The following is a 21,744-nucleotide window of genomic DNA, read 5'->3' as shown; positions in this document are numbered from 1 at the left end:
CTGTGACACTTGACTTGGAAACGACTCGGCCAATCACCTGCAGGGTAAGCATGAATGCTGGTGGTGTTGACCAATTGGAGGCGCCCTTGCGTTTCTACATGTAAAGAGGGTGTAAAGCTGGAAGATTCCAATTTGTGTCTTGAAACTTATCAAACTCACCGCAAGTAACATCTTAGCGATTACGTGTACATATTCATATGTATATACATTTGAATACGTGACGAGGAGTTTGCTATTAGCTGCCCTTGAAGTGGACAGGTCGGGGGCGGGGCTTAAAACACCTAGCCAATCACCGCTAACGGGATCCTATATTTAATATAGGTGGGTAAATTTTGATTTTAAGTTCAAGTCGGCGTGAGAAACTTAATATAAAAGTAGGCATTCTAGTATTATTAGGTGCTGCAAAAGATGACCGCGATGATGTGTAAGTTACAATTAGTCGTTTCTTGCAGTACGTAATTTAGTAGTTTTATCACGTTTCTACATGCCAAATGTCTTAATGTTTTGCTTGTGAATTTGATTTCTTACGAGGCGTATATGTGTTAAACACGTCTCACATTTTTGTGCATCGTATAGACATGTTATTTGCTTAGTGATGTTTTTCGTCTTTTTTTTCTCTCTTTTTTTTTTACAATGTAGTGAACAGGAAGTAGTAAATGCGCGTCTCGCAATTGATTTGCATTTGACATTTCTGTTATATTTGCATATACATGTCAATAAAGTTTATGATTCTTGACTACTGTTGTTCGATCAGTTTACTATTCATAGCTGCTTTTTTATCAACAAGCCCTGGATCCTTGAGTTCTGGATAAAAGGAGTTCTTGGTTGTAAAAGTTCCGCAGGGAATTTGTAATTGTGTTTCCTCAGCGTTCTTGGTAATTTATTCAAATTCGTTTGATGACGTCACCATCAATTAGTCCGCTGCACGTTTTAAGAGTGTATTTTAAACAATAATTGTTACAAATATATATTTTTTTTAAACGTGTGAAAACAGAATATGTCATGTAATAATAAATGAATGAAAGAATGGAACCGTCGTGGCTCTCCGTGCTGCTTTGTCAATTTCTAATCTCGCCGCAAGGTGTCAGTATGTTACCACGAAGTTAATATGGAAGGATGTTGTGTGCAAAACTGGCAATTCAAAGATTAAAAAGAAAAAATACAGTATATGACCAAAGATACAGGAAAATTATGAGTATCACAACCTCCTTTTTTTTCCTCAACGAAAGCTACAAAATCAGCAAACATAGTCTTAATATATTTATTCACACCATAGGTCTGTGACACAATTAACACCCACTAACATGACAAAACATGTCAGGGACAGTGAGGAAATGGAATGGAAACTATTGACATCCATCCACCCAGGGCACCAATGGGGCCTTGCAGTGGCATCCATCCGGCTGTTTACTTTTGCATGGACAGGAGAGCAGATGGCATTATTATATAACACCAATGCTTCTAAGCACAGCTGAAGCGGAGATTGTCACAAGGTCGTCATTACCAACAGATGTGATAAGCACATGTTAATATGTGATAACAATTCTATACATTGTGTGTATATATTCATATTATACAGTGTATATATTAAACTATATTATAGCTTTTCTCAGTGATGACTTGCTTTATTTTTTTCCGCGGGCACTACATGGGGGGGAGAGGATGTTGGATTCCTGTATTTGCACAAATGTATGAAATAAGGATTCTCAGTTGAAATCATGTACAGTAAATACAACAGAATGTATCATAATTGATAATTTTTCTAGCTTACTGGCACATTCTCTTCAAACTGCTGTAAATGTGATCTTTACAGATACCACATCTGTTCAGAAGGCCAGGTGGTGTGTGTTGTGGAAATAGTTAACACCCCCCCATGCCACTTAGTGGCACCACCTTTGATTAGTATCATAGAGTTTAAGATGGAAATGGGAAAAAAATGAAGTACTCTAGTATGCTCGTATGTGTCCAAAATGAAACACGTGTAACACATTTACTCCCTAGCAATTTAAAAATATATATATATTTACAAAGAATAAAAGTGCATCTTGGGGTAAGTTTTTTTTTTCTTTTTGGGGTGAATCCTCACTTTGTACAAATGCATTAAATTTGAATTCTTAGTTGAACTGCTGGATTATGATTAATCAGTTTTCTGGGCAATACTGAAAAGCACTTTATTTTTGAACACCATATAGTATACCATCAGCTTTACAGATGCCACGACCTAGGGGGAAAACCTTTGATTTGTTTCCACATCCATTTTGAGGGTACCAAAATGATTGTCCTTTTAATTGTTGTGGTCTTACTTTCATTCAGCAGTAGAGTTATACAGTATGTAATGTAACTGTTGTAAAGTTGCTTTTCAGCTCCGCCTGTTAAGCGTGAAAGGGGCGTGCGAAACAACAGCCAGTCACCCTCCCCTCCCTTGTTTTGGGAGGCGCAGGGATGTTGCGAAGTTTCCTCCCACACCAAGGCTTGAACCAACCACGCGGCTCTGCCAGTAATGTCTCGCCTCCGGGCAGAATTACTTGGACCGGTCCGCTCTTGTATGGAGTGCCACAGCCGGCTTACGTGGACACGCGCTGAAACACTGACTGGCTGGTAAGTTAGTTTTTCATATTGATTGATTTATATATGTTCTATTTACAGGGCAGAAGTGTCATGAGTGGTGTCACACTGGGTTGTAGAAGGTACATGCATCTATGTATTAGTGTATTGAAATTCAATATTGTGTGTAGTAAAAAAAAAAAAAAAAGTATGCATAAAAAGAATACTCATTTATATTATTTAATATAAATTCCAAACTACAAAAATGTTGCTCAAACTATTTAAAAAATATATATTAATTACAAATAAAATAGTACAAAATTAAAATATCTAAAAATATGATCTAAATTTGAATTACAAATAAAATAGTACATTAATAAAACATATACAGTATTTTTAAATATTGTTATCAAATATTCATTGCAAATACAGTAGAAACAATATTTTAAGTGCATACTCAGCTTAGAGTATGTGTGCATGTTTTTCTTTCTTCTTTACTTTGAGTGTGCATGTGAGTGGAAAATACACACAGAGTACACTTGTACAATCTAATGAAATCATTCCAATAAGGAATACAGCTTTTGCAAAAGCGGAATTGTCATTGCATATGCTTAAAAGCCTTACAATAGATCCTGTAATGGGATTTTCATGACTGTGATCTGCGTGTCCGCTGGCGTTTGCTTGAGTCTGGTTCAAGCGGGTTGCGGGGGAGAGAGGTGTTGTCCGTTATAGCAACAAGTCGATCAAGTCAATACTGGATTACAATGTTAGAAAACGTTTCCACTGTTATTGCACCCGTGCTTTATATACGTACAGTATGCTGTCCAGTATATGGCTTGCATTTGAGTTAGGCTTGTCATCATTAGGTCACTCAAGGGTAGTCATTCAAGGTCTGCAGACAATTTGTTGACTTGATGCTTGGTTTGTGCTCTGACATGCACCGTCTGTCTCCTGTGGGATCTTTTTTTATAGAGAAGTGGACTCCAATTAAGCTGTTGGAACCTCTTAAGAACGATCAGTGGAAACAGGATGAAACGTGAAGCTCAATTTTGAGTTTTGTGACAAAGGCTGTGAATAATTCAATTCAAATATTAATTAATTAGGTAGAAGATATTTTTATTGAGGCTATACACAGTGTTATTAGCCCCCCCCCCCCCCCAGATATTTTTATATTTTATTCTCCTTAGGTGGGGTCATTGGTTGTGTTTTTGCTTTCATATTTGTATTTTTTTTTCAAGAATATGTAAATTAACAAACATACAATACTTAGATACATGATAATTGTTAGTTTTCTGTTTTTAAGAAATTTGCCAAAATGCATGTGTAGAATTTTGAGGGAGAAAAATACATTTATTCGATTTTGGAATGAGGCTGTAGCATAATGTGGACAAAGTGAAGCGCTGTGATTACTTCCCGGATGTATTGTAGTGGGCGTTGAACTTTAAAACAAGCAGACAGTTAACAACTGTCAAAATAGAGGCCACGTGCTTGCTGTTTATTGCCACTCTTAGTTCAAGTTTACTGTAAAACTAAACATAAAACAAAGACATGTTATGTATTTAACCAAACAATGTGACTTTTTTTCCCCCTCGAAAGTCCGCCAGCCTATTGCTAACACACAATTCAAAATGTCACAGAGCCGCACAGTTGGGGAATCCAGGTACACAAAATAAAAAGCCTGAAATAGTTTGGTTTTAGCCACGAGCTTGTTGACCTGCGAGTTGAGTATAAGCACATGTAGCTAAAGCTAATCTGTGGCAGGGTTTTTACTTTCGGGACTCTAGATTCCCCATCTCTCCAGACGGGCTAATGAAACAAGCACTGATGTGTTCTAACTGTTTAGGCCACGTATATTTGAACACAGCGATACAATAGCAGTACTGACAGGTATACATTCTTAATCTTCTGTAATGAACTAATAAATGCATCTTACTAAGCAGTTGTGTGCACTCAGGGTGTTTAAAGCCTTCTCTGCTAGCTTAAATGCTGTCAGAAGCACTGCCCTCCATTTGCAACTCACAAATTATATGAATTCATTTCATAGCCTGTTTTGGCTGCCCAGCTTCCAGTACACAATAATAATGTGTCAATCATATTTTTTGCGTTCTTTATTCTTTCTTTTTTTAACCAATCAGATTTTAAATTTACCAAACTAGCCTGCTAGCTAGCGACGGCGGCATTTTCCGTCCTTTTGAATGGTGGGGCTAATTGGTCTTTTATATGACTCGGCAGTCTGCTGCCACTTGAAGATGCTTGACATGATTAGAAATACATTTTTAAGTGGACTTTGCTGTTGGTTTGTTTTACAATTGATTTGAATTTCCATGGAATGGTAATGGCTAAATGTAACACAAAAAAGTACTGCTGTGACTGTCTTTATCTGAGATTGAAATATAATTCAGCTCTTATGGCGATTCATGGGCTGATAATGATTGCACTTTTGTGTGGGGGCTATTGTTGCTGCTGCTTTACAAGGCTGTTGTTAAAAAACAAACAAAAAAAATATTCAGCAGCCTCACCTGTTTATTCATACCAAGCCTTCGCCAATGCACTATTCTACATCCATCTCAAAGTGACCATATTGTCGGGAAAAAAAACAGGAAGGAAGGACATAAATAACCTAAATGCTTGCTTTTTAACTGTGTATATAAGCACTTGAGTCATAATTGTCACTGCTCGAGTCCTTCATTGCGCAAGTTAAAGGAAGTCCATTGCAGCATATTTACGAGCAATGATGTTACAAAAAGGATTTCACTCATTCAATTACACCAGTATGCAGTTTGTGTGTTTTTTTTTTCAAACACTCTAAAAACAGTTGGGTCAAAAATAATGCAATTGTGGATCAAAAATGGACTGATCCACTTTATGGGTTAATTTGACCCAACTTTCTGGGTTGTTTTATACAAAATGACCCAATTTGTGACCCAAGTAAAATATCTGACCATTTATGAGTTGTTTTACATTGAAAGACCAATTTCTTAACCCTAAGTTGGGTCAAATCGACCCAAGTACAGGGTCAGTCCATTTTGGACCCATCTGCTTTTAAAGTGAATGTGCAAATCTTAAACCAAACGTGCAAGTTTGTAAATGCAAGACTTGCCCCTTTTCTTAAATGTTACATATTAAAGGGCAATAAGAACATGTACATTAATTGTTTGCATGAATTATTTATTTGAACTAATACATTAAAGCAACAGTGACAACCTTATTTGTTGTAGAAAAAAGTGAAATGTCAGAGAGAGAGAGAGAGAGAGAGAAAACCCCAATGTTTATTATATTTCTGTTATTAGTTAAAGGGTTAAAATGTAAAATGTAATAGGGAAGTCAACCCAAAAATATTCTTTACAATGATATGTTCACTAGTCTAAGCATGGTATTCTGATTATTGCGTTGGTGGAATATGAATTAAAAGGCAAACTCCACCCCCTTTTTATCAGCCACAGAAAACAGGTGAGCCGTGATTAGTAGTTGCCTGAGCTCTGAACAACCGTGATGTCATTATCAGTCGAGAGCAAGTGGCAAAATGGCCGCCCTTGAGATTAATTAAAAAAACAGGCGGATTTTGCTGTCTAATTCATATTATCCAAGCACAATATTCACCAGAATGCCATGTTTAGACTAATGGGGGCACATAAACCATATTATTGTGTAGTTTTTGTTATTTTTGTAGCTTTTTCTTTTCATGCACCTCATTGCCAGTGGCTAATGTAAGGTATTTTTATCCTTTTCTCTCTGTGTGGTTGGAGGGCCTTGTTTTTAATGTAACTCCAGAGAACCGAAAACATGTCAACATAACCAATACTGTTCAGAGAATAGGGATGGAAAAAAGAGGGAAGAAAAAAAGAAGAGCAAAGAAAGTCAAGTTGTTGCTCCTTTTGGGTTGTCCAATTAGATGTCGCAACAAAAAGTCACTTACATGACTTGTTTGATGGTAATGAAACATGAAAGTAAAAAAAAGTTCAATTTTATACTTAAATAAATTATACTGAATTAAATTAAAGGCAATGTTAAAATTGAAAAAGTCTCACCTTGGGTGCCACATCGTCTCGTTTCTTTGTGAATATTACTTGACTTCTGTTGTATAAAATGCGACAACCGGCGGTGAATAGCAGAATATGCTGACTCAAGCCTTATAATATGTTCCTCAACCTTGAGCCCTCCCACCCAATGCCAATGCCAAGGGAATAAAATATGTCAAAATTACATCTTTTACAGGCTGTGTGAAAGTGGATTCATTCACACCACATTTATGTTACAGGGATAGAGTTGGGCAACTTTCATTCTATATCCTGATTGGTTTACTGTCTTGAAAATGGACCAATTAGCTACCTCCTCTAAATTGAGGCCCAACCTCTTGAAAAAAGTGTAGACAGTGTTGGGAAAGTTTATTTTCTATGCGAACTAGTTCAAAGTTCAGCTCACAAATGTTCAAATAAACTTGTTCAGTTCATAGTTCAGAATTTAAATTTTTCAAAAATTAACTAGTTCATACTTTTTTAAAAAGGTGTTAAAATTTACATGTATTTATTTATTTATTTATGATAAGGGGTGATAGAGTTTCCAGCTAGTACGTACAAATTTATATTTAACGGTACAATTAGGGATGAGGTCAAGCCGAGTGGCGGACATACATCTTCCTGAAAATCAGGCCACTTTGGTAGCGGTTTTACGTTTAACACGCTGCCCAGCGTTGAAGGGCTTCACAGTTGACGCTGCTTCGTGGCGCTCTCCTGTCTTCTTAGCAGCTTATTGGACGCCCGCCCTCCAGTTACGTAAGCACCGCTATATACAGCAGGAAGCTAATCCAGTGGCGTGACCTTAATGCCAATTAGCAGATCATGGTGACAGTATCAAGGCACCACCAAGGAGAGCGTTGAAAAAGTGGCGCTCTAGGCTAACTAAATAGCTACAATGTCATGAGACTAGCAGGGTAACGTCGTGATTACTACACGTTTCACAAAACATCTGCACGTCGCCAGATGTGCTTCTTCTAGTTAGCGAGATAGCTTACGGGTCATCCGTCCTAGGCGGGTTCAGTAATGAAAAAGGTCACGCTGTGTACTAGCAATGCTAAGAGCGAGCCGCTGCCCGGTTATGCAATCGCTTCTGCCGCATGTGCCAGCTGGTAGAGGTAGACAGAAATGGAGAGGATTGTATTTATTTTCATGTTTAATCCTTAGCGTAAACCCTCACAAAGAGGGGAATACGGTACTGTATATATGATGAACACTTTGATTAATCCGCTCTGTTGATTTGGGAGAACGAGAATAAAAGTGTCCTTTCTCAGACGGATATATATTGAGTTTGAGTGACATTAACTCATTCACTGCCATTGACGGCTATAGATGTAAAAAAAAAAATTCATTTGATCTATTTCTATTACATTTTTCTCCACTTTTGTTAACAAGAATATAAGAACCTATAAATTTTAGATTTCACTTTCCTTTCTTTTCTTTGGTCCTTCCTCGGGTCTCCTGACGGCCTCACGACTCTGGCTGGAAGTGTTCGGTTTAGGTGAACGGTATGGGATTTTTTAATAGGTTTTAGGTGAACAAATGAATACACGCTCACACGCACGCACACACACACACGCACGTGCAAAATATATATATATTTTTTAAATTCAATTTAAAAGAGAGAGCAATGATGATGACATAAAATTACAGACTGAACAATACTGAGCTCTCCAGAATTATTATTATTTTTTAATAAAATAAAACAACATTTTTTAATATATTTAAAAAAAAAAAACTATGCATTTTTTCTTGTACATTTAGAACAGATATAAAATGTGTGATTAATCGTGGGTTAACTAGTGAAGTCCTGCAGTTAATTACGATTTTAAAAAAATTAATCACCTGACGTCTCTAATTTTTAATTATATATATTTTTAATCGCGTCAGGTGGTTCCTTTTTTTTATTGTAATTAATCGCATGACTTCAATGGTTAACTCACGATTAAGCACAAATTTTATATCTGTTTAAAATGAACAATAATTTTGTTTCTAGGTTTTCTTGTTAACAAAAGTGAAGAAAATAAAGTTTATCTAATATAAATAGTTAAAATGAATTTTTGCTGTCTATAGCCGTCAATGGCAGTGAATGAGTTAAAGGTTTATAATTGCCTGCATATGTGGCAAAGCACAACTTTTGTCTAAATAAAGCTCTTCACCTCACTTAAACATAGCTCCTAGGAACCAAGATTCCTCCAGATGGCAAAAAAGCAATACTTTTACTGCTTTGGTCTGAGCACCAAAATGTTAAATGAATACGTACACTTTTCAGTGAATAACAGATAATAGGACACACCCAAAATAAAATATGATGTGAATTTGCGAATATGATGCCAAACAGCCCATTGCATTACAGATAAATGGGCACTAGGTGGCAGTAATGTACATTACTACTTGTTTGCCAACTGCAAGCTACCACTAAAAAAGACATTTGTCCCCCCCAAAAGTCATAATTTCACAAGAAAAAAAATACAATTTTATGTGAAAAATAGTGCAGAAATTACGTAAAATGTATGAATGAAACAAACAAACAAACACCTGCGTCCCTAACACTAAGTACATAATAGGAAAAAAAATCACAACTCAACAAGAAAAAAGGCTGACTTTACAAGAACAAAGTTGCACACACATTTTTTTTTTTGTGCTATTAAAAAGTTTTGTAATTTTCTAAGGGGGGGAAACCTGGACTCTTAAATGCAGGAATTTGCACATTTTTCTCATTGTAATTTTTTATATTAAATTTTAAGACTTTTTTTCTGCAAAAATTCGAAATTTGTTTATGTGAAAATATGTGTTATTATGTATAATATTGCAATATTAAAATTGCAAATTAAGACTTTATTTCCCCTAAAAATGATGACCTTATTCTCATATAATGGCTACCTTTGTTCTAATAACATTTTTGTTGGTAAATTTCTACTTAATTCACATAACATCACAAATTCTCATAATATTCGAACTGCGCTGCAAAAATTCTCACTTACCAGTGCATTTTTTTCCTAATATTGAGTTTTTTTGTGCAGAAAGTACATATTTATTCTCAAAATATGACAACTTTTGGCTTATCATAGGAGTTTTTGTCTCAAAATTAGATCTTAATTCACATAACATGGCAACCTTTTCTCTGAATATTTATACGCAAAAATTATGACGTTATTCTCATAGTTTAAATTCATTTTCCTCGGAATGTTACGACTTTACTTTTGCAGTTACGAGACACTCCCTGCCTCTGTAACACTCTGACATCGTTCTCGTAAAATGTCAACTTGTTTCCTCATCATGTTTTGAACAGAAAGGTTTAGGGTTAGAGTTGTCATGGAAATTTTAGCAATTTAGCAAAAAACACACAGCACTAGCACAAACCCCCCTTAACCGCCATTGTTGATGTTTTCTGTCCTTCCTGCAGCCCTGAAGGGTGTGTGGTGCCGCGATGAGGAACGTTCTGGAGTTGACCTGGCTGCTGTTGCTGGTTGTCACATCACACGCTAAAGGTACACCCTCGGGGGGGGGGTGTTGGGCGGGTTGTGTCCAAAGCCAATTTCCAAAGCCAAAGCTTCCTGCTTCTACTTGTTTTCAGAAAGTGCCTTGTCTGGTTTGCCACTTTTTTTTTTCAGACCGATACTAGTATTAGTACTCAACTCTTGAGTCCATTTAAAAAAAAAAAGACCTACATTTCCCAATATAGCGTTTTTCGTTAAAATTGTGTCAAATTAACGTCCATTTTCTATTCTTCTAATTTCATAAAACGGCCACAAGAGTATGGGTCTAAAGCTTCCTTCCTGTCTGTCTCTCAGGTCTGAGTCCGCCAGGGAAGCCCACACTGACCAGTTGTCGCTCTCCTGAAAAAGAGACCTTCACCTGCTGGTGGCAGCCTGGTTCCGACGGAGGACTGCCTACCACGTACGCGCTCTACTACGGCAAAGAAAGGTCAGGGCTTCCCTTCTTTCTAGTCTTCTATTTCATCGTGCTTTGTCAGCATCCTCCAGTCATGATTACTGCATTGCACACTAGTGGTGGGAAACCTGCGACCCGTGGGCCATACATGGCCAGGAACGGTGTTTTTGCAACATACAAATTTCCAACTTAATTGTAATAACTAAATACATAAATATTTTTTTCCGGCATTATTAAACATTTTAATTTTTAAAGTTTTAAAGTTTTTTTTCCTGTAATATTAAAATGTAATTTATTCTCATTATTTTTTATGTGCAAAATTGATTACTAATATTGTTGTAATTTGATTATTTTTAGATAATAAACAAAAAAAGTTTTGTTGTGACAACCTTTTTTGTTAAGGAGTCGTAGAAATTACTTCTACTACTTTACGACATAAATCACAAATGATTTTTAAATGAAACCACAAAAATAACAGGAAGCTCCCAGGCACAGCAGCAAGTCTCTCCTTGAAAGTTGAATAAATTCTTCAACAAATAAATAGCTCGCTAAAGTTTTCTAGAGTAAATAAAGTTTTCCAAAATGTGAATATTCAACTTTCACTTATCTTTGTTTGAAGTTCAAACAAAAATTGTAGGAAGTTCCCAGCATTTTGGCTGTGATGCAGCGCCAAAATAACACTGTTTTAACCCCATAAAGCCTGAACCGTGAAATATATTAGTGAAAATTCCGATTCTTTGTAAATAAAGTATTTATTGTACTTTTGAACCAACAAAAAACATAATTTTTTTTTTTAAATCAACTTTCACATATGACATTTGATTTGTGTCACATTTGATACATCCGGCCACAATGCTTTAAATTCATACATTTATAACTGTCAAAACTATAATAATAAACAGACATATCAAACATATTAGTATTTCCAAAAATCAGAAAGAACACTTCCCACTATTAATAAGTATAGATGTTTCTCCATTCTGAATTGCAAGTTTGCTGGAAAAGCCATCAGCTGAGTGATACTGCCCTCTAATGGATTATCTGTGCAATGCATGTGTCGGATCATATACGTCAGGGTTTTAATGGGAAAAAAAAATCTTATACTCATGAAATATCTGGCTCAAAATGTCTTGTAGTATTTGATATGTTACGTTTGGCGTTTTAGGGTTAATTTGATTGAATATGAATAAGCTTCAAAATACAAAATTGCAGATAATTGGTCTATCACTAATTTTGTTACAAAAGTGACACATTTATCTTGAAATATCACCATTTTTTTCTCATGGTAGCACTTTTCGTCATAATCGTAACATGAGATGCAGTTGTCGCTCCCAAATATTTTCTGCATCACACCACACTTGGGAACTAACGTGTCTAATTGTGAGGTTCGTATTAACCAGTATCCTGCCTTCGCTGTGTTCTGTGTGAAAGACTCAGGCGAATGAAATGCAGGATTTTCTGTTTGGGCGTAACTAGCAATTTGTCATGTGTTTAATTTAATGGGAAGTCTCCTTTATGCCTGAAGATACTGACGAGAATTATGGAGTAACTTTCATTTATTCGATCAATTATGCTGCTCTTATTCAGTGCAAATGGATTCGTCTTTACAGCCTAACCAACCACTTAGTGCTTTACAATGCCTTTGGCAATTTGCACATCTGTATTCCTTCAGCCACTCAACGCCGAACATCGTATTCCACTTTTAATTTAGTTAATTGTGCTGCCCTGTGCTTGTTTGTCCATTTTCATGTACTGCAGTTTTACACAAACAAACCCCCTTACAATCAGTAATCACTAATCATTTACCTTCCAAGCTCAGTAATGGTTCCCCCCCCCCCCACTCCTGCCTCCAGCTCTGACTTTGTGTACGAGTGCCCCGACTATTTCACGGGAGGGGAGAACTCGTGCTTCTTTAACAAGAACAACACGTCAATCTGGGTCAACTACAACATCACCGTGGTGGCTACCAACCGACTGGGCAGCAACTTCTCCGACCCCGTGGATGTCGACGTGGTCTATATCGGTGAGGGTTTGTACGTGCGGCCATCTTGTCCTTGAGGCTGCCTTCGTCTTCTCTTGGTAGTAAAATGTTTGTTTTCTTCATGGAACCTCCAAGTTCAACATTTTTAGAAAAATTTGATGCTTTATAGTTTGGACTGCCATCAGATGAGCCAGCAAAATGTTATGCACAAGCCAAAGCAATAAAATATTACTTTGGCGCCATCTTGTGGCATCTTAATGCCAAGGACAGCTTTGATATTAAATCATGGTTCTTTTGCTTTTATTTTAGCGGAAGGCTAACCTATAAGGCCAAAATATTTATATATAATAAATCAGATTTTTTTTAAAATACAGAACAGATTAATTTATCTGAAAAAAATAATTGCGTAATACATCGCAATATTGAGGGAAAATAAATCCTAATTGACTAAGTGAAAATCATTCCGCTCCACTAAGCATTCACACTTTAATTTTTGTGTTATTACTTTATTTAATGTTTCATTATTGTTGGTTATGATCATTACTTTTTGTGAATTTAAACAAAAAGTACCACAAAAAAAGAAGTTATTAACTCATTCACTGCCATTGACGGCTATAGACGTAAAAAAATCATTTGAACTATTTCTATTAGTTTCACATTTTTTTCCACTTTTGTTAACAAGAGTATGAAAACTTAGAAAAAAATATTGTACATTTAGAACAGATATAAAATTTGTGATTAATCGTGAGTTAACTAGTGAAATTATGTGATTAATTACAATTTAAAAAAAAAATTAATTGCCTGATGCCCCTAATAAAAAAGAAAAGAAAAGAAAAGATTATTAAAAATTAGGGGCGTCAGACGATTAATTTTTTAGCAATAGTTAACAAATCACAAATTTTATATCTGTTCTAAATGTACAATAAAAAAATCTAGGTTTTCATACTCTTGTTAATAAAAATGGTAATTAATAGAAATAGTTCAAATAAATTTTTGAAATCAATTTTAAAGTCTTTCTTTAAAACTATCTGTCATTGTGTTTTGGGGAAAATTTTATGTATCAAAAGGACTAGTGGTATCAGGACTTGCTATTGGTATCGGTTACTACTCAAGAATTGAGTATTTGGCATCAGTCTGAAAAAAATGGCCCTGATAAATATGATGCATTTTTTGATGTTGTCTTCCTCTGCAGTCCAACCCAACCCTCCTGAGAACGTGTCACTGAGCATCATGGAGGACAAAGGCTGGCCCTTCCTGCGAGTGACGTGGGCGCCGCCCCGCAAGGCCGACACTCGCTCCGGCTGGATCACACTCATCTACGAGCTTCGCATCCGGTCGGAGGGGGAAAACGAGTGGGAGGTACGTACAGGTAACCTTTTGTCCTGGTTATTGCTACCTGTGGCCTTCGTCGACGTGGAGTAACCCGCTCCGACGGAAGTCTCCAAGGCAGCGGCCAATGGATGAAACCTGAGCTCACACGCCTCAGTCCGTGTGCCAGCTGCTCCCTCGGATTAGGACACTTTATAAAATCCCCGCTTTGTGTTGAATGCGCCTTTATCTGAGATCTCTAGTAGTGCAAAAGCACAAATGTGGGAGGTTTTGTTTTGGTTTTAACGTTAGCGGGGTTTACACAAAAATTGCAAAATGAATTTCCGCTAAACTTAGTGTCAGTTTGGCACATGTTAAAGAAAAACTCATTAACGCCTATTTTTTTCCACATTTATCAAATAACTTAAATGTCCCCTTTTGTAGGGTTTGCAAGATAATTTGGTTTGGGGGAAAAAAACATAATACAATTTTTCAAGCTATTTCAGCTGGTCTTAATCCTATAAAGCCTAAAGCATGAAATATATGAGAGAAAATTCTGATTCTTTCTAAATAGTGTATTTATTGGTCCGTTTGAACAAACTTTTTTTTTTCTCGTGAAAATCAACTTCCACTGATTTGTATCATATTTGATACATCCGGTCACAATGCTTTGAATTCGTACATTTCTAACTGTCAAAAATATGCCGGTAATAATAAACAGACATATCAAACATTCCCCCCAAACAAAATTTAAAAATCCAAAAATATTAAGTATTAAGTATTTACAAAAATCAAAAAGAACATTTCCCACTATTAATAAGCTCCTTTCTCAATTGGGGCGATCTTGCAAGGTTGCTGGAAAAGCCATCAGAGGGTGATTACTGCCCTCTAATGGATTATCCGTGCAATGCATGGGTCAGATCATATACGTCAGGGTTTTAATGGTGGGGAAAAAATATTATACTCATGAAATACATGGCTCAAAATCTCATGTATTTAATATGATATGCTTGGCTTTATAGGGTTAATTTGATTTCTTACCTGCCTTCAATGTTTTCAAAAGACAAATGCCAATATGCTTCAAAATACAAAATGGCAGATAATCTCCAATTTTGTCACATAAGGTGACACCTTTATCTTGAGGGCTTAAAATGTCTTGTATTTAATATGGTACATTTGGCTTTATAGGGTTAAATCCCTTGCATGTAAATCAGTTAAATTTATCATTAATATTCAATATACAAATAATATGCTATTATTGACTCGTTGTCCATTTAGCGATATGGAAAATTGTCGGTGGAACGGTGGTGCACTCTGAGGTGGCCACGGCAGCATGATGCCCCAATTGGAGCAAGCACTTTACTAGTAAAAAAAAAAGAAAAGCTTTGTTTCCTTCATAAATAAAATCACCCTTTAAAAATTGCAATCCTATCTTTAGTTGGATTAATTTTGTCAGATATTTACCATTGGATTATCTCAAATATTAAAGTGGGGAAACTAAGCAAAAAAATGGGAATTTGATAAGAGGGTAAATACTTTTTCACTGCACTGTACAAACAACATTCTCAAAAAAAAACTATGACTGCAGCTTAATTGGGGACTAGGCATGTTTTAAATAGTCAAGATTTTAATTTCCGCTAATGCTGGCTTTCTCTAGTAATGAGCTCTTCTTTTATGATTGACTGCTTGCATAGTTGAGTAACTAATTGCCTCCTTGAAGTGAATTGCCTCCAATTAATCTTTTTCTCCTTCTCGGAGAGTAGTTATGGTCGGAGGAGGAGGAGGGAGCAAGGCCAAGACACTGCGAACACGATTGCCTTTATGCTTTGATTAATGTGCATTGCCCTAAAAAAATTTTTGTTTTTTTAAAAATGTGCCAGCGGGTACTTATCAGCCCTAAGGACAATATGAATATTAACACTAAGACTTAATATAAAAAAAAAGTAAAGCAAAAGAAGAATGTTAAGACTTCTTTATTTATTTATGTATTGAAACTTAACTTAAACTCTAAATATTTAATATTTTTGTTTAAAAATAAAAAAGATTGGGTTGAATGGGAAAAAAACAACCTGTGCTATGTTTATCTAAATATTCCCACCCAAAATGTCATTTTAGAGCTATAATTTTAATTTAATATTTTAATATTTTTGCTCATAGTTATCCTATCGTCAAAATCTGGTATCAGCCTATGCGTATTGGTGACCTTCTCCGCCACATTTTCTTGCTCTTATTAACCTTATATCTGTATCCAGTAGAGCTTTTGTGGCACAACGTGTTACTACACTGAGAATCTGCAATCGAGTCCCCCCTCTGTTAACATTTGTATTGGCATGGATATTTATTGGATATGGATTTAGATAGAAAGAGGTTTTGGAGAGAAATGATCAAACAGAGTAAAACATAACATCTGACCAACAGTTTCATTACATCTTCCATTGTGAACCAGGAAGTGACTTCTAACATAACTATCATACACAATGAACTAAATTTTCTTAACTCATTCACTGCCATTGACGGCTATAGACGTCAAAAATTCATTTGAACTATTTCTATTAGTTTAACATTTTTTTTCCACTTTTGTTAACAAGAGTAAGAAAACAAATATTGTACATTTAGACCAGATATAAAATTTGTGATTAATCATGAGTCATGCGATTAATTACAATTAAAAAAATTAATCGCCTGATGCCCTAATTTTAATCATCTTTTGTTTTTTGAAAAAAAGATCATTTTAAAAAAGAAAAGAAAAAGATTATTAGAAATTAGGTTTTTGAAAATAATATTATTTAAAAAAAGAAAAGAAAAAATTATTGGAAATTAGGTCATCAGTCGATTACATTTTTTTATTGTAATTAATCACATTACTTCAATAGTTAACTCACGATTAATCACAAATTTTATATCTGTTCTAAATGTACAATAACTTTTTTTTCCTAGGTTTTCATACTCTTGTTAAAAGTGGAAAAAATGTTAAACTAACAGAAATAGTTCAAATGAATTTTTGACGTCTAAAGCCGTCAATGGCAGTGAATGCATTAATAGTTCTTCTTCAGTCTTCGCAGAGGTCCATCTGCATTATATATCCGTTACAATATTTTCCAATACCATTTTAAAAAGCTGTGTTGTGTGTGTTCAGACTCACGTGGCTGGCCAGCAGAAGCTTTTCAACATTTTCAGCCTGCGTTCCGGCGGCTTGAACCTCGTTCAGGTGCGCTGCAAACCCGACCACGGCTTCTGGAGCGAATGGAGCTCCACGTCTCAAATCCGGTTTCCTGACTGTAAGACATCACACACACAAATAACCATTGTAGCAATCATAAAGGTTTTTGTTCTGTAACCTGGATTCAATGTACAATATAGTGTTGACTGCAACAAAGACAACAATTGAGTAAGAGACAAGAGGTCGTTTTGTGTTTGTGATGATTTGTTTTGAAATATACCTTCAGATTTCCATCGGGAAAAATCAGCGTGGATCGTCATCACCGCTGTTTGTGCCTTGATCTTCCTCATCATCACATGGCTGCTGCACATGAATAGTCGCAGGTAAAAGAAAAGAAAGAAGTGTTGACAATAGAGTGAAGTGTGTCGCCTCTCGTTTATTGACTTTGCAGCTTTTGTATAAGATCTTTTGTTTGTAATTCTGTTGTTTCTCTTGTTATTTTCATCCGAGAAGCTTGAAACACTGCCTCCTACCACCGGTCCCTGGTCCCAAAATAAAAGGATTTGATCAGCAGCTTCTAAAGGTAATAACCGCAACATACATATTACATGTCGAGATCCTACAAAATCTGTAAATCAGAGTGAGAGAGTTAGATGACCCCCACCCCTCCAACCCTGTCGGGGGGGGGGACTTAAATCGATGGTACACATACTGTTAGTGCCCTAACACAATAAAATTGCACTGTCGATTTTCTCCCTCATTCCATGTCGGCATGGAATGAAGCTTGAAAATTGCCTTCTGCCTATAATGTTCGAGGGGCTTTACATCTACGCACTGTTGTTATGGCTTTTTGATGAAAGATGGAAAATTGCTGGGTCCGACCACTTCATCTTCCCACTGAGTGCCGCTGCCTTTTACTTAGAAGAAATGTACGGTTTTGCTTTATCCTTTCATTCTGAAAAAAAGAACAACAACATAAATGCACACAATCACGTAGTCTGCTAGGAAAGCTCAGTCGCTAACGACAATGTGCATCCAAATGGAACAAAATGAAGGCAAACATTGTTGTACGAAGGCGTGACTATAACATAGCTGAGCAACAATAGAATTTACATTTGTCGTGACTTGGCTCTAGTTGTAATTTACAATGAATAGAATGGGCAGGAGTCATCAAGTTGCTTCATGTTCTAATTAATTTTGCCCTTGATTTGAAATGAAAATGTACCGTTTCGGTCGTCAACATCCAACATGAAACGCTAATGCCGCCTAGTGGCAGAAAAATTAGCTCAACAGAAATCGAAGACTCAATGTTTTACACTCATTGAACTTGTATAGTATATCTTTTTAACTTATATAACTTTATGAATTATTATGAAATTAGTGTATCAATGAAATACACGATGAACATATTTGTCTACTTTTATGTTATTTAACAAGAGAATTAATAACTTGAAAAATATATTTTATTGGACATTTAAAATGTGTGGTTAATTTGCGGTCAAGGTTGACTGACAGCCCTCGTTATAACTAGCTAACCAACAATACTTACAGGCATATATATTCTTTATTATCTGTGTGTACATTACACATGAAGTAGCCACACCATCACAATAAATTATTCATGGTGCAAAAACTGTATATTTTTTTAACATTCAATTTAATCATGTTGTTGTTATATATTTTTTATAATGTTCAATATTGCAGTGCTGTTTTTCTTATTAAAAAACTTTATTTTAAAGGAACAGATGAATTACATTTGCATTCATTAAAATGGGGAAAGATCATTTGCGATATGAGTGTAGTCACGCAAATGAAACTCATATCTCAAGGCACCATTGTGTTGCTTTGGTGCAAGCTTCTGGTATCTTGTGACCGAGTAAGAACATTGAAGTGACATTTATAAGCCAGATGTTTACAAGCCTTTTATACAAAGTACCACCTAAAAATGTTCTCCAAGCGCCACTATAATGGCCAACATTAGAAAAAAGTAGCGTAATAGGTCCTGGTTGTCATATAAATACTGTAATGCTATTCCAAGTTATTGGAACATTATGCACAGATTGAACATTAACACTGTGCATAAAATATGGAAAAATTGTACACAAAAGTTAACTCATTCACTGCCATTGAGGGCTATAGATGTCAAAAATTCATTTTAACTATTTCTATTAGTTTCACATATTTTTCCACTTTTGTTAACAAGAGTATGCAAACCTATATTTTTTTTATTGTACATTTAGAACAGATATAAAATTTGTGACTAATCGCGAGTTAACTAGTGAAATCATGCGATTAATTATGATAAAAAATATATAATTGCCTGACGTCCCTAATTTTTAATAATCTTTTTTCTTATTTTTTAGCGCGTCAGACGTCTTAATTAATCGCATGACTTCAATAGTTAATTCACAAATTTTATATCTGTTCTAAATGTACAATAAAAAAAATCCTAGGTTTTCACACTCTTGTTAACAAAAGTGGAAAAAAATAAGTAACTGATAGAAATTGTTCAAATAAATTTTTGACGTCTATAGCCGTCAATGGCAGTGAATTCAGTTGTATTGAACTGAACTGTACTTGGGCAGTGTGTCTTTCAAGCACCACTTTTTCATAACCGAGAAATGGTTCTTCCCATGCAGAAAGGCAAGTCCGAGGACATCTTCAGTGCGCTGGCGATGTCGGAATTCCCCCCGATGTCGTCGTCCTCCAACAGAGACGACCTGCTGGTGGAGTACCTGGAGGTGCACATCCCAGAAGAGCTGGAGGCCATGTTGGAGGCGAGCAAGGACCTCGATAGCGCCGACGGCGGCTTCAAGTCGGAGAGTTCGACTTCCGACAGCGACTCGGGCCGAGGTAGCTGCGACAGTCGCACCCTGCTGATGGAAAAGTGCGGCCGGCCCAAAGAGCATGAAGACAGCACGGGGGAAGCCGAACCGGAAGACTGGGAGGTTGCTCGAGTAGACGCGGGAGGTAGAACGTGGCCTTCCGTGTTCACCGGCCCTTCTCATCTTCTGCGGCCCTCGGAAGGGCAGGTGTGCAAGCAGATCAAAGCCCGCAGCGACGTCAATATCTCCGCCCCCGGTCACAAACAGTCGCCCGCTCGCTGGTCCGTCGAGTACGTGGGCGTGCAGACGGTCGTGGAGGACGACGTGGTCCTCCTCCAGCCGTGGAGCGGCAGGGACGGCTGCCCCCCGCCGCCCACCTTCCACGAGCGAGACTACAGCCAGGTGAAGCGGGTGGGCAGCGACGACACGCTGCTGCTGCTCCAGAAATTGCCGGCGGGAACGGCGGACGGGCGCGAGGGCCGGTCATGTGATACGAGCCAGAAGAGCGCCACCTGTATGCACTCCACCGCGCCAATGAGCGGTTACATCGACACAGCCGCCGTTTTCCCAATGGCAACGTACTGAGCATCCTTTTTTATGGATGGCCATTCAACTAACTTCATCTAGTAATTGTTATTTTTGTCATCTTCACCGGGATGGGATTGAATGTTCTGAGCTCCTTTTTCCATGAACGCGGACAGACTTTTTCATGCACAAAAAAATATTTGTGTAACATAACTCTTTCACAAGAAGACGACTTACATGTAAAATTGACTTTTTACTAAAAAAAAGGAATCCATTCATGTAAAAATACGTTTTTTTCCCCCACAAAAAAAACAAGACTTTAACTCGTTCGCTGCCATTGACGGCTATAAACGTCAAAAATTCATTTAAACTATTTCTATTAGTTTAACATTTTTTCCCACTTTTGTTAACAAGAGTCTGAAAACTTGGAATTAATTTTATTGTACATTTAGAACAGATATGAAATTTGTGAATAATCATGAGTTAACTAGTGATGTCATGCAATTAATTACGATTAATAACTAATCGCCTGACGCCGCAAATTTTTAACAATATTTTTTTAAATTCATTCACTGCCATTGACGGCTATAAACGTCAAAAATTAATTTGAACTATTTCTATTCGTTTAACATTTTTTCCCCCACTTTTGTTAACAAAAGTATGAAAACCTAGAGAGAAAAAAATTGTACATTTAGAACAGATATAAAAAATTTGGATTAATCGTGATGTCGTCAATGGCAGTGAATGAGTTAATAAGACTCCTGTCATTTTCTTATTCAGACTATACTAGTTCAAAGTGAACAACAGCGCCCCTGCAGGTTGCAGCCAACTACTGCACTCAGTTTTGCCGCAATTGCTCCAGAATATGATTAATCATCTCCACAAACTCACAGAAATCTTCACGATCATGATCAACTAATAGATTAATCAGTCATCAATGTCTCCCTGGTTCAATTAACTCGTTAAGGACATCACATGACCCACCTCAGGTTGATGCCTCTGATGCTCATCTGTTGCATAGAAAATATATTGTGGAATCTACACTCAAGGTGTTTCTCTTTAGAATCCATCTCTGTTTTTCAGACTGAATCATTTTTAAGGTTGTGTGACAGCTTGTTCATGAGCCATTATGTACAGTGGAACCGCCAAAGCTTTTTCTTGGGATTGTGTGTGTGTGTGTGTGTGTGTGTGTATGTGTGTGTGAGTGAGTGAGTGAGATGAAAAAACATAACCATAGAACAACTAAGCACACAAATTTGCTTTACGCCGCCACAATAGGAATGCAGCACCTTCGTAAACCGAGGACTCCCTGAATGTAAAATTATGTGTCCAAAGAAAAGTGGATGTGTTGCTGTGTTTTTTTCATTGCTAAGTTATTTTTGTACAGAAGCTTACTACTTCTTTAATAAAGTAATTTCTCTATGGGTATTTTCGGCTTGGAACAAAGTGGTACCAAAGTTTCACCTGAAGATTTTTGTTATCTAGAGTGGTGAG

General features: G+C 36.6%; 1 protein-coding gene across 1 annotated transcript; it reads left to right on the top strand.

The window, feature by feature from the left end:
* Window positions 1–2,430: 2,430 nt before the first annotated feature.
* On the top strand, window positions 2,431–21,678 carry prlra (prolactin receptor a). The gene is made up of 9 exons (XM_077542321.1): window positions 2,431–2,598; window positions 9,964–10,048; window positions 10,352–10,484; window positions 12,305–12,474; window positions 13,625–13,791; window positions 16,877–17,018; window positions 17,187–17,283; window positions 17,414–17,483; window positions 19,540–21,678. Exons 2-9 carry the CDS (start codon window positions 9,988–9,990, stop codon window positions 20,308–20,310), a joined length of 1,611 nt encoding a protein of 536 aa, XP_077398447.1. The 5' UTR covers window positions 2,431–2,598; window positions 9,964–9,987; the 3' UTR covers window positions 20,311–21,678.
* Window positions 21,679–21,744: the final 66 nt, after the last annotated feature.

This window comes from Vanacampus margaritifer, chromosome 14 (genome assembly GCF_051991255.1).
Source record: "Vanacampus margaritifer isolate UIUO_Vmar chromosome 14, RoL_Vmar_1.0, whole genome shotgun sequence".
Taxonomy (NCBI): Eukaryota; Metazoa; Chordata; class Actinopteri; order Syngnathiformes; family Syngnathidae; genus Vanacampus; species Vanacampus margaritifer.
The sequence above is the reverse complement of the archived record's forward strand: the minus strand, read 5'-3'. Positions and strand labels throughout refer to the sequence as shown.

Excerpts from the sequence above, each read along its gene's own strand:
- prlra (XM_077542321.1), top strand. The coding sequence starts at position 9,988 with ATGAGGAACGTTCTGGAGTTGACCTGGCTGCTGTTGCTGGTTGTCACA. Across the intron at positions 17,019-17,186 it reads TCAAATCCGGTTTCCTGACT|ATTTCCATCGGGAAAAATCA; the intron begins GTAAGACATCAC and ends ATATACCTTCAG. Across the intron at positions 17,484-19,539 it reads TTGATCAGCAGCTTCTAAAG|AAAGGCAAGTCCGAGGACAT; the intron begins GTAATAACCGCA and ends CTTCCCATGCAG.